The sequence below is a fragment of the Vanessa tameamea genome, chromosome 11 (genome assembly GCF_037043105.1).
Source record: "Vanessa tameamea isolate UH-Manoa-2023 chromosome 11, ilVanTame1 primary haplotype, whole genome shotgun sequence".
NCBI lineage: Eukaryota > Metazoa > Arthropoda > Insecta > Lepidoptera > Nymphalidae > Vanessa > Vanessa tameamea.
In genome coordinates this window covers 12,515,453-12,527,948 of record NC_087319.1, presented here as the reverse complement: position 1 = coordinate 12,527,948, position 12,496 = coordinate 12,515,453, and the positions used below count along the sequence as shown (strand labels likewise).

Genomic DNA, 12,496 nt, shown 5'->3' with positions numbered 1-12,496 from the left:
AAAGTGTAAACGAAATGGCCTCAAATCTGAAAGATTTAAAATTATACTTGGTTTGACTGTTTTTGTATTTTTTTTTCTTTATTTTTTATACAAGTTGTATTCAATTAGGCTGTACATATTTTCTAATATATGGTTGAGAGCAATAAATTATGAAATTAATAAAATTACTTATATAACATTTTTACTAGTTTTAATTTCTTACACCTTACCAGGTTATAAAAAACATTTGTCAACAAAACTTTTGACAATGATAAAATATATAAAATAAAACAAAATAATTTCAGTCTATTATTTATATTTTCAGTAAAAAAATTATAACATAACCTATTATATTTAGCTCTCCGTTACGGCGGCGGGTAGTAAGGTCGCGGCGGTGGCGGACCGGGAGGGATCGGGCCCCTGGGAGGTAGAGGGCCTCGGGCCTGCATGGGGGAAAAGTAGTTTGGAGGAGGAACGTTGACGGGAGGGAAGCGTGCCGGAGGGGCCGGTGGGGGCTCCGGGTACACCAGAGGTGGGCCCGCGGGTATGGGCAGCCTGGCCGCCGGGATCGCCGGCGGGGGCGCTGAATACACTGGATAGGCAGGCATCGCAGGGTACCCGGGGTAGGTAAACCTCATATCTATTTTCGGAGGTTCTAATTTAACATCGGAACCGTTTTTAACTGGTGTGACAACAGGCTTAGTGATAGCGGCGACAGGTGATGCGGAAGTGGGCGGTGTAACGGAGGCTTTCTTCTCGTTTTTTGGCGGCTTTGAGGCTGTGGTTTGAGTTGGCGAGTCCCCGCCCGAGGGTTGAGTTTGTGGCGAATACAGATCCAGAACCTGAAACAATTTGTTACAAATACTTATTACTTATAAAGCTACATTTGTTATTTTATTATTCAATTTTAGTATAAAGTTTAATACTATAACATTTATACATCAACAAATTTCTAATATTTGTTAGGATCTATACAAAAACGATTCCCACCTGGTGACAAATATCTTCGAGCAGCTCCATCGTGATGTCTTCTACAAACATATCCCACCAGGCATTATGTTTTGAGACCCGACCATTCCAATCGACCACCTCAAACTTGCTCAGCTTGCCCGCAAGGAACATAAGTGCCACTGCTATCACTTCGGGCTCCCATTGCAGGCACAGTGTTGTGCAAAGACTAAAAGAAAGTCCACATTAAAATTTGAGTTACAGGGAACCGCAGAAAATACAACCTTCAACTATGATATAGACACAAAATGTGCTATCCAAAATGGATAATCATTACTTTACAAATGTTTATATGCTTATGTGTAGAATAAAATACTTTTTTTTTAAATAATATGCAGGCCAAGTATTGAATTATTTTAAATAAAAACAGCATTATAATATGTATGTTAGCAAGCATAAGAGAATGTTAAATGATTTTTGACGACTAGTCAATCCAGTTTATTGCCTTCACCAACAATGTGCAAGTTCACTTTTGACGGAGTCAAAATTACAACAGTAACTATATTTACTAGTTTAAATCTAAATATTCAGCAATATTTTAATTTATTATTTATAATAGATGTAAGTAAGGCATTGCAAGTATATGTTTCACTGGAAAACAAAAAACCACAACTTGGCATGGAGTTTTGCATACATTTTGTGTTCTCAGCATTGTTGTTACCATTACATCATGGTCGTCGTCATTACACCAGGTGTCCAGTTAAGTTAATAAAGAAAAACATTTGTTGAATACATAATATTTGTGTTATCTTATATATTAATAGTGTAAGGCAATTTTATTATGGGACAATAGCTGCACATAAAAATTCGGTTATTGTCTCATTTTGTAGAGCTTCAGCAGAATATTAAAGAGGGGTTCTTGATTGCAATTTACTAAATTATTTTTAGAGAGCAGAATAAAATTACAGTCTGCATTAAAAAACAAATGTAAAAGATGCAAACAGAAAACGTCAGTTTACAATAAAAATGAAATAAAACAAAACATGTCATATCTGGATTCATATATGGTTTCGAAATTTGTAATAGTCTTTTGAATGTATGTGAAGTTTCGCATGCGGCCCTCTAGTTATATATAATAGATACAAATGTGGTTAACATAAATAATAAAGCATGAAAATAACATTTCCATTTATGAATAAAATAACTCAGTAAATATGGAATATGATAAATAATAATAAATGTCCAACTGTACAACTTAAACATCTAGAACCGTTAGAAATAAACTTTGTAAGTTTAATATCATACTTTGTAAGATACCAATTGGCCATATATTATTACATCCTTTAAATGTTAACTGTCATCTGCATCAAACTTGTTTAATGGTTTCAAATATCAAGGTCCTTAATTTAATACTAATTAATTTTTAACAAACTGACCAATTTTTTTTTATTTATACGGATTGTAATGACACTTAATTATGGCAAGATTTTTATTTATGTTACTAGTATTATAAAATGAAATCCCATAACAAACCTGTCGTTGACGAAGGTCCATGCCATCTGTACCATTTTCTGTAGTTTCGCCTTATCACCTTTAAGGCACTTGGCATACTTTAATAGATATCCATACGGGTGCTCCACTTGTAGATCGAATTTTATCGTCTGCAGCAATATCCTCTCCAACGTCATCACTTCCTCCTTAGGATCCTCACCGAATGTGCTAAACTTTTGTTCAGTTAATAGAGATTTCGCTACTTTTATTATATCTTTACATTTCTTTGGCGTCTCTTCCACTTTTCCGGCCAGAAATAAACAGCAGCATGCAGTTATATACCTCGGGAAAGTCCGAAACGAGTGGAACATGTAAAAGCGATGAAAATAAACAACACCAGTAGCAACAGTGTTATAACCTAAATCCATTTTCGATCCAGTGTCGATGATAAACCTCGCGCCCTCCTTTCGGTAACGATTTTCCGAGTCATTTGGAATGCCATCGCGGAACGATGGTGTATTTTGTAAATCTTTTTTGTCGTAATACCAATACGGCATTATTAGAAGTCAATTATTATAATAATATTTCTAATCCGTCACTAACTACCACCGCCATTTATTTGGTACTGACATCTGTCAAAAATATGAGAATCGGGATGCCGAATGTATCGATTGTTCATCATCGACAACAGAATAAAATATCGATATTATCATAATTAAAACAAATTATTCAAAATTTTACTTGTTAAAAAACATAATTGTAAAATCTGTTACTTGATATTTTTAATTCTTAAAATTAAAAAAATCAAAAAGTATAATGTATATTTCCGTGACTACGTAATATTCGATTGATGCTCCATATAATAATTAGAATAATAAGAAAAACAGTTTTTTTTTTATGTTAGAGGTGGCAAACGAGCAGGAGGCTCACCTAATGGAAAGTAACTACCACCGCCCATGGACATCTGCAACACCGGGGGGCTTGCAGGTGCGTTACCGGCCTTTCAGGAAAGAGTACGCTCTTTTCTTGAAGGATCCCAAGTCGTATCGTATTATCTATATTGTCGTAAATCAATATCTAAATCTAATAAAATTAAAATAATTCATAGTTCTCTCCTAGATATAAGTTAGCTGCTGAATAATTGGGCACCTAAAATGTTTTCGTATCATTATCAATTTCTTTCTTACAACTATTTTTTATTAAATTATTTAAAAAAAACCTTGGAAATTTTCCAGTGAAAGTTTCCAGTGTCGTCGAGCATATAACTGTCTTTTAAAATTTTAATTATTGATTATACTTTTCATTCATGACATTAATTTGCTAAAAAAATCTCCCTTCGTCGTATTTTCACGATTTTAGATCGGTCTCTTTGCTGCCACAGCTAGTATCGGACAACTTGGCATTGATGTTTCGAGCCTCGTTCAGTTCCTCGGGCAAAAAAGCCAAATTGGCATAAAAAAGCTTGGTGTGCTCAGCAAGGTAAGACGTCGTCCTATCGCCTAAAACTATTCAAGGGGCAAATTCAGCTTCACATGGAGCACTGCTCTCACCTCTGGGCGGGTGCTCCCCATTACAAATTTCTTCGATTTGACCGTATTCAACGCAGAGTGGCTTGAATTATCGACGATCAAGTCCTTTCCGATCTGCTTGATCCTTTGGCATTGCGTAGAGATGTTGGGTCACTCTTAGTCTTCTACAGCATTATTAAGGAAAATGTTCGGAGGATTTTTTTGGATTAATCCCGGCTGCAGAATTTCACCTTCTGACATCGCGTCCAAATTCCAAGTTTCGCCCGCACCATCTAGATGTCCGAAAATCCACAACAGCGCGATTTCTATGATATTTTCTACCTCGCACAGCCACTCTGTGGAATCAGCTTTTACCAGCGGTTTTTCACAACCGATAAGATATGATATGAAAGAAAAGAGCCTGCCACCTGCAAGCCCCCTAGGGTTGCAGATGAGCATCCTGCTTGTTTGCCATCTGTACCATAAAAAAAGAAATAAAGGATTGAAAGCCCAGGAGCAACAGAGGAGTAGAGGCCCGTAATAACTATTTTACAAATTAATTTGAACATTTTCATATCAATCAGTCAAGGATGTCAATAATAAATATTTTTACTATTTGTATCAGTAACTTATAAAACACTAATTAGTAATATTATTACAATTCGACTATATCTAGATATCTAAACGTATATTACATTAAAATTGTTAGCCCGTCGGAATCTCTATTGTGAAGGCTCCTCTCTTGTGGACCCCCGGGCAGTCAGAGCCGGATTTAGGGGCAACGCCCCGGTTGTCCCTAAATCCGGCTTCCTGCTTCCTGGCTATATCAATTAATCTTGATCTGTAGATATTTATTTAAACATTATAAATATTATTTTTAATGCTTTATTTCAATACTTTTACTGAATGTGCAAATACCTAAATAACATTAGATATTTATCAATTTTTTACAATAAAATGAAAGTAATAATTATAATAAAATTAACCATGCAATATGCATATTTCGCATAGGCCATAGTTGCTGAGATTGTTTAAGTCATTTTTACACGACGGCCCAAAAGAGGGTGTAACGTTTTCGGGGTTCATGTATGTGAGTTTACTTGTTCCACTACAACTTCTAAATGCCAGAACAGATTTGGAAGAATGATATGTCGTTAGAATCCTAATATCATTTTGAGTGACGCAGACTATAAAAATGAAAATGTTCTATTTCTGCAATAATATGTACTTTAGTAGTTTCGCTAGACGGTTACCGAGTTGGCATAATGGATCCTATGCGAAGGTAACGGGTTCAAACCATCAGTGAAGCAACACTGAGTTTTGATGTCATTAATTTGACATTATTCAGTATTATTAATTTCGTGCTAGAACGTAAAATAAAAATAGGCCGTCTGTTGAAACCTTCATATTTTGGATGAAATTTTGCCACACGGCCGCGTGATCGTATAACCTCCAAGCTTTCTCGTTGTGGGAAGTTGAGTGTTATTCTAAACAGTAAACATCGTCCTAAGGGGGAGTAGTGATACATTAAAGTCTGTTATTTTACTCTAATCGCGAGATGAAATAAACATTTATTTTTATAACAAGTACCATATGTAACTCACATAAGTACAAACTCGCACAGAATCGGATTCTAACTCCACATTATTCCTAAAAGTGAAAACGTGTCACGATTTGACTTCCAAATTTCGTCGCAATCAGAATAATAAAATTTGTAAGATGAAAGAAAATGTTATCAATTTTAAATAATGTTTAGAATATCACTATTTTAAAGCAAAATATGTGCTTGAAACAAATACAAAAAATATTTAGCGGATGTTATCTTATCTGACTAATTAGTGTTAAGGACTGATAGTCCCCAACAAACATTTTTGTCGAATAAGAAGAAATTACGCAATTAATAATGGTATAAGCGTTGTATAGAAGTAATTTTATTCTGTTAATCGTTTTAGTGCTGCTGATAGTTTATTCGATTTATAGTCGTGTAAAAACGTCGTAGAAACTTCTATACGACTATTTTATACAACTATTACACGGTATTTAGTCGTGTAACCAGCGTTGTGGCAGTAGAAACGTCTTTGCGACTTTTATACCGACTATAGTCTTATTAGAGTGATGTATAAAACTCCTGTACGATTTAAAGTCAATATGACTTTTTTACGACATTTATATGACTGAATGTCCTATAAGAGTTTTAAAATACACTAAATATTACACACACCGCCATTCATTTGCGTCTTCGTAAAAATAATTTTACAGAGTTGAAATGGATAGAAAAAGCTGGGCAAACATAAAAAAAAGTCTCTACTTTAAGAGGAAAGTTAAAAAAACCTATGCATCTTTTCTTACCTCCAATTGTCTTATATCGAATATAAGTACGCGACAAGTTAACTGTAGGCTAACTGGAGATGGTTCCGTATAAAATTTAGTGAGTTCTGAGCAACGTATTAATCGAAGCGCAGAAAGTGCATTTAGTGGCTCTATAAAAGTAAATTCAAACGTAGACGAATTTGACGAAATTATTGATAATTGTGTTAGTTAAATAGTCGATTATGATAGCACAAATGAAGCCCATGAAAATGATATACTTCGTTATAATCTAAAAAAATGGGCAATTAATTACAACATTTCACAAACTGCTTTGAGGGACCTAAACAAAATTCTTAACTAAAGGATACCCGGTTCAGTTCCAAAAGAACTCTAATTTCGTTTTCTATGGCGGAATATTTACAGATCCATTAATGACATAAATTAAAACGTCGTTTAGAAGTTGTGTAAAGGTCTTGTCCTGCACTTTAAATCGTGTAACGGTAATTTTTTTAAAACTTTAAAAAATCTCAATAAAATATTATTTATTTAATTGATTACACTAGCGCGTTTATTATAATATAGTTAAAACTAGCGCATAAAACTCGATAAAATTAATTTCCCATCAGATCAACATTCCTTGAACATGAGTTTCGAAGTAAACACAGAGATGAATAAATAAAAAATAATGTTCACAATCAATTAAGTTTGTTCGTGACAGCTTTCAAACTCACGACCAAAAAGTAAATTATGCGACGGCTACATGACTCTTATAGAACACTAAGTCGTATAAAATGGGCCTTTTCTTGGTGATGTCGACTTTATAGCGGCTTACCGGCGACCAGCTAATAGAACCAAAAGTTACAGTTGGCACGTTGTGGCGACCTGTCAAATGTTTGTTGGGTCGGCGTGTTTTAATAATACTTTTTGTGATAATACGTGAATTATTACTTTAAATACATTTATTTTTCCTCTATTATACACAATGTCTTCTGTTACAATATGGTTGTTGTACTTTCTATCGCTAGAAATTAAAATAATTTATTTGTATCAAATTGTAAACAGTGACCTACAGAATACGTAGTGAACGAAAAGGCCGCGTACCTTATCTAACTTGCTAATGTCTCTGTGTAAATACGATAACATTCAATAATGACTGTAAGTTCATTATTCCACGTTCAGTCCCACGATGGCGCTCAAGACCGGAGCTAGTTTTTTACGTTTGAATCGCTTGAACCAAGTTTTCAGAGTACGTACCCAAAACCTTCATTCTATTGTAATAATAACAATTATTTTTTTAGTTTTAAAATATTTAAGTATAATTTGGAAGTGAATGTCCTGATAAATTATATAACGCGCAAATATATGTATGTTGTAATTCGTTTCAATTATTTCGTTATCACATGCTTTTTAAATCGAGTGAGGTTGTATTTGAAGTAAATGTAATATGAATTGTTTTTATATGTTACGCGACTGACGTATACGAATACGATAATTTCTCGACTATTATTTACCAAAAGAGCCGGGCTGATCCATTTGTTAGGACGCGTACATCTTTACCGATGATTGTGGGTTTAAATCCAGGCAACTACAGAATATTCGTGTGCTTATTTCGTGGTGATAATTGATCTCATGTTCAGCGTTAAAGGAAAATATTGTGAGGAAGTCTGCATGTGTTTAATGAAATTCTGCCACATATGTGTCTACCAACTCGCAATAGAGCAGCTTAGTGGAATTAGCTAAAAACATTCTCCTCAAAGAGAGAGAGGAGGCCTTAGCCCAGCAGGCTCTTACTTTTTATAAGATTTGAGAAAAATGTAATATCGTAAATAACTATAAATGAAAACAATGAATGAAGCAATAGGAACACTTATTTCCTAGTTGTTCATTCAAACAATATCGACTCTCATCGTAAAAAAAGGTTTGTAATAATATTTGTATGTTAAATTCTAGTTCCGTGTTATAAAAAAAAACTAGGAACTAACTAACTAAATCGCAAGTCAGTTTATCTGCAGACATTTTTTTTTTGGAAGGAACAATTTCCAAGCAGTTTCTCTTCTTTATAAAATAATGGACGTAATAATGAAAGACAATTAATTAAAATTCCATTTAATAAAATATTATTTTCATTTGCAGTTATTGTCAACGAGCTCGAGACCTGAAATCATTCAGAATGGTGGTAACAACGCTGACTTCCCTGGCGCTAAGGCTCCCTACGTGACGGAAATGAAATTTGTCGATGAAAATAGTTATGATCCTATCCCTATATATAGGGTACTCGATAACGATGGCCAAGTAATCGACAATAGGGAAGAGCCTGCCATCGACAAGGAAACCCTACTCAACATGTACAAAACGATGGTTCAACTTAATCAGATGGATAAAATTATGTACGAATCCCAAAGGTTAGAAAAAGTTTTATTTGTTTTTTTAAATTAGGTACTCAATGAAAATAAATTACAGCTATAATTTAAAAATGTTAAAGTTCAAACTTCTTCCTCCTTTACGAACGAACTATAGTCTTGGTATCGATGTATATTAAATTAAACAAAGCAATCTCAAAACAGTTCTGTTACATCTTCACCTCTATTTATCAACCAATTTATTGTTATCGGTTGAAACCGTTCGATCGTTTTGATGAAATTGGTTGTACTTAAAAAAAAAGGAAATTAGGTTAAATCCGTTCATGAACTGATTTGTATTCCCTTTTATAAAAATAATTGAAAAGTGTTCAAGCATGCTAATTCATCCTGAAATTTCCAATAATAAACATTATGATCGAACCAGTGGACAAACTCTTATCATTGGAAACTTTCGTCAGGCCGTTGCTTTCTATGATACCAAAAACTTTTATTACAATAATGTCAATTTGAATGTTACTTTTCAGACAAGGTCGAATCTCCTTCTTCATGACGAACTACGGAGAAGAGGGTATCCAGGTTGGGAGTGCCGCGGCTTTGTCGCCAAAAGATCTGATTTTCGCTCAATACAGAGAGGTCGGAGTACTGTTGTACCGAGGAATGACGGTCACTGAGCTTATTAACCAGTGTTATGGGAATCATGAAGATCCTGGCAAGGGAAGACATATGCCAGTACATTATGGTAGCAAGCAAAGGAATATCGTAACTTTATCCAGTCCATTAGGTGAGCAAATTAATATTTTTAAATAATTTAACAGTTTTACAGGATAATCGAACGATGGTCGGTCTTTGTACCAGCTCGCCTGGGTACTCACTGCGCACTCACCAATTATTCAACGAATAAACAGCATAATCTTTACTAGTGTGATTCGATAAGTAGTAGAGAGAGTATTAGTCAGTGTATCTCCGGGCACAGTCGACCCATTGACTCAATGATCCATTTGATTGTCTGTCTTTATCCTGTTGCTGTTAACAACAAACCATTAACCATTTTTATTACAGCAACCCAGATGCCTCAAGCTGTAGGCGCAGCTTACGCGTACAAGCGCCTACCAAACAATGATCGATGTGTTATTTGCTACTTCGGTGAGGGAGCTGCCTCTGAGGGAGACGCACACGCCGCTTTCAACTTCGCCGCTACTCTTGAATGTCCTGTCATAATGTTCTGGTAACATATATTTATACATGTTCTAAAACATACATACTAAATTCATTTATAATTTAAAGGTGCTTAATATGTCTGGTTACATATAGCGGATAACTACTTTTCGAGTCGGTTTTATATAGGTACCTAGTGGTTTTTACAACATATGTTGGCAATAAATTTACAAATGCGAATAATTATATGAGCAGAGATTGTTAGAGCTATTCTGTAAAATCAAAAACGAAAGTCATTGCTGAACACGATCTCAGAAAGTGATGATATGTGACTTTAACATTTAAAGGATTCATAAACGCATCAAAATAGTGTATCACCGTAAGTTCGTATGTCCATTTTCCGGGATCCCCGGATTAAACAAAAGCACGACTAAACCTGCATCGTATATTAAAACTGTTATTGACAGAAAACCCTCTACTGAGTCGCAATTAAAAGGAATAAATTTTTGATTCAGTAGAAACAACGGATACGCGATCTCGACGCCGACGAACGAGCAGTATCGCGGGGACGGCATCGCGGGCCGTGGGCCGGCGATGGGCCTGCACACCGTGCGCGTGGACGGCACCGACGCGCTCGCCGTCTACCGCGCCGTGCAGCGCGCGCGGGCGATCGCCCTCGACAACAAGCCCGTACTCATCGAAGCCATGTCCTACAGGTGAGAGGACACTCCGTCACGGTAGCATGTGAAAGCGATCCTGTTAAGCCTGATCCGCCAAAGAGACGGAGAGGACACTGCTAGTTTTTTTGTGGGTATTCCGGGGTTCTAGGGCGTCCTAGCGATCCTGGGCATCGACGAGTCCCGCATACGTCCCCACTTCATGTGAGGGAAATGCGTAAAGCGTTTTTCCCGCGAGAAAAAAAGGGTCCTATCCACTCATATATTCTTCTGCCAAACGGTGATACTTATTGTTGTTGTTCCGGTGTATACGGCTCTACAGAAGCAAGGGACATAACATCTTAATTCTCGAGGTTGATTAAGCGATGTGAGGTATTATTAATATTTCTTACAGTGCCAGTGTCTATGTAATTCAAACAATTTGATCCTTAAATTTTTCACGTTTCGTGCTTTTATAATTTTTCCTGAATAGATTTAAGTTTTTGACAGAGTGGGACATCACTCAACGTCCGACGACAGCACCGCCTACAGGCCGCTGGAAGAAATACAGAAATGGACTCAAGCTGAGAACCCCATTCAGAAGTTGAGATTGTATCTCGAAAATAAAGGTAAAGATTGATTCAGTAATATTACTACAAAATATTGTTATTTTATAAGTGTGAGCCTTAAAAATAAAATAGTTAAAACATTTAAGCTATTAGTACCCATATGTGTGTAAATATAGATCCAATTTCATTTATTTTGTTAAAGAAAAGTAAATAAGTACTCAGTTTAGCCGGTTTTTGACCGTAGAATATTTTTCTGAACCGGCTTTATAGTTTCTTACACAATATATATACAAATAACATCACTTACAGTTATAATAAAAGTTGCTAGTTTTACGATTAAAGAACGCCCAACGTCGAAGCCTGCAGCTTTACTTTTATGTATTTCTTTTATTTCAAAATTAGGGCTATGGGATGCCGAGGCTGAAAAGACATACGTAAAGGAAGCTCGTGACATGGTAGTTCGAACAATGCAAGATGCAGAGAAGAAGAAGAAACCGCATTGGAAGGAGATGCTTGAAGATGTTTACTATGACATGCCTCCTCATCTACAGTAAGTTTCTACGTATTATGAACTATTAAACGCTTAAATTATAATAAATAAAAATATGAAAAACTTCGACGAAAATCGCATTTACCTATTGTAGAGCTATTCTGTAATAAGAGACTCGAAGCTCAACACAAAATGTCAAAATGTGGCATTCACATTAACTACGATAATTTATAAAATTTATAGGACAGCAAAATTTCGTATCACCTCAAGTCGGTTGTTAACACTTCACGAATATGATACGAAGTGAATCGCACTGCTTTGTTTTTAAATATAAATTAAAAATATTAAATTAAATTTCAAAATTATAATCTCTATAAAAACTAAACCTCTTGATATTGGATAGATGGATTGTATAGCATTTTAATAATATTCCATAAAATAGTTTTAATAATTATGGTTGAACCTGCAAACTATAACAAATTGTAAGGGAGAAGTTCGATTCTTAGTTAACCTTTAGATTTAAAGATCAAAAATTAAAAAGTATACAAATATTCTGTGATAGGTCTTTTAAAAAAATATTTTTTTATTTTCAGGAAACAAATGCAGCAAATGGAGAAGCATTTGGAAAAGTACCAGGAACATTATCCCATGGATCAATTTCAAAAAGAATAAATTTAAGTTGATGTTATTGCAGCACTTGTAAAATAAAAAAATCAATTGTAACAAAAACAATATACTTATTATATTACACTTACATAAATAATCCTAGTTGATTATGTGTTACCTGAACTTAAATTAATAAATAGTTATCTGTATACACATTTGGAGTCTAAGTCCAACGTCTTTGATACTACTTCTACACATCCCAACATTAAAAAAAACAGTTCGGGTGCCCAATCAGAGTGACGGAGACTGAAGTATAAGGTATAATTGGAAGATCTCTCTTCCAATATACAGTTATTCATAACGGGAGATCAGTGGCGGACTAACAGGGCGGAAGGGGCGGCTCGCCCCGGTCCTCCAGTCTTAG

General features: G+C 35.2%; 2 protein-coding genes across 2 annotated transcripts; one reads left to right on the top strand and one right to left on the bottom strand.

Moving 5' to 3' along the window:
* Positions 1–278: 278 nt before the first annotated feature.
* Positions 279–3,056, bottom strand: LOC113395327 (cyclin-K). The gene is made up of 3 exons (XM_026632910.2): positions 2,461–3,056; positions 970–1,156; positions 279–821 (listed from the first exon to the last, which is right to left on the bottom strand). The coding sequence occupies exons 1-3, from the start codon at positions 2,973–2,975 to the stop codon at positions 345–347; spliced, it is 1,179 nt and encodes a 392-aa protein (XP_026488695.1). The 5' UTR covers positions 2,976–3,056; the 3' UTR covers positions 279–344.
* Positions 3,057–7,329: 4,273 nt separating this feature from the next.
* Positions 7,330–12,148, top strand: LOC113395326 (2-oxoisovalerate dehydrogenase subunit alpha, mitochondrial). Its single transcript, XM_026632908.2, has 8 exons — positions 7,330–7,482; positions 8,370–8,638; positions 9,121–9,377; positions 9,656–9,821; positions 10,267–10,467; positions 10,918–11,036; positions 11,379–11,526; positions 12,060–12,148. Exons 1-8 carry the CDS (start codon positions 7,423–7,425, stop codon positions 12,136–12,138), a joined length of 1,299 nt encoding a protein of 432 aa, XP_026488693.2. The 5' UTR covers positions 7,330–7,422; the 3' UTR covers positions 12,139–12,148.
* Positions 12,149–12,496: the final 348 nt, after the last annotated feature.

Coding starts and splice junctions, on each gene's coding strand:
- LOC113395327 (XM_026632910.2), bottom strand. CDS start 2,975: ATGCCGTATTGGTATTACGACAAAAAAGATTTACAAAATACACCATCG. Junction 1,157..2,460: donor TGGACCTTCGTCAACGACAG/GTTTGTTATGGG, acceptor ACTTTCTTTTAG/TCTTTGCACAACACTGTGCC. Junction 822..969: donor TCGAAGATATTTGTCACCAG/GTGGGAATCGTT, acceptor AAATTGTTTCAG/GTTCTGGATCTGTATTCGCC.
- LOC113395326 (XM_026632908.2), top strand. CDS start 7,423: ATGGCGCTCAAGACCGGAGCTAGTTTTTTACGTTTGAATCGCTTGAAC. Junction 9,378..9,655: donor AACTTTATCCAGTCCATTAG/GTGAGCAAATTA, acceptor TTTTTATTACAG/CAACCCAGATGCCTCAAGCT. Junction 9,822..10,266: donor TGTCCTGTCATAATGTTCTG/GTAACATATATT, acceptor TTTTTGATTCAG/TAGAAACAACGGATACGCGA.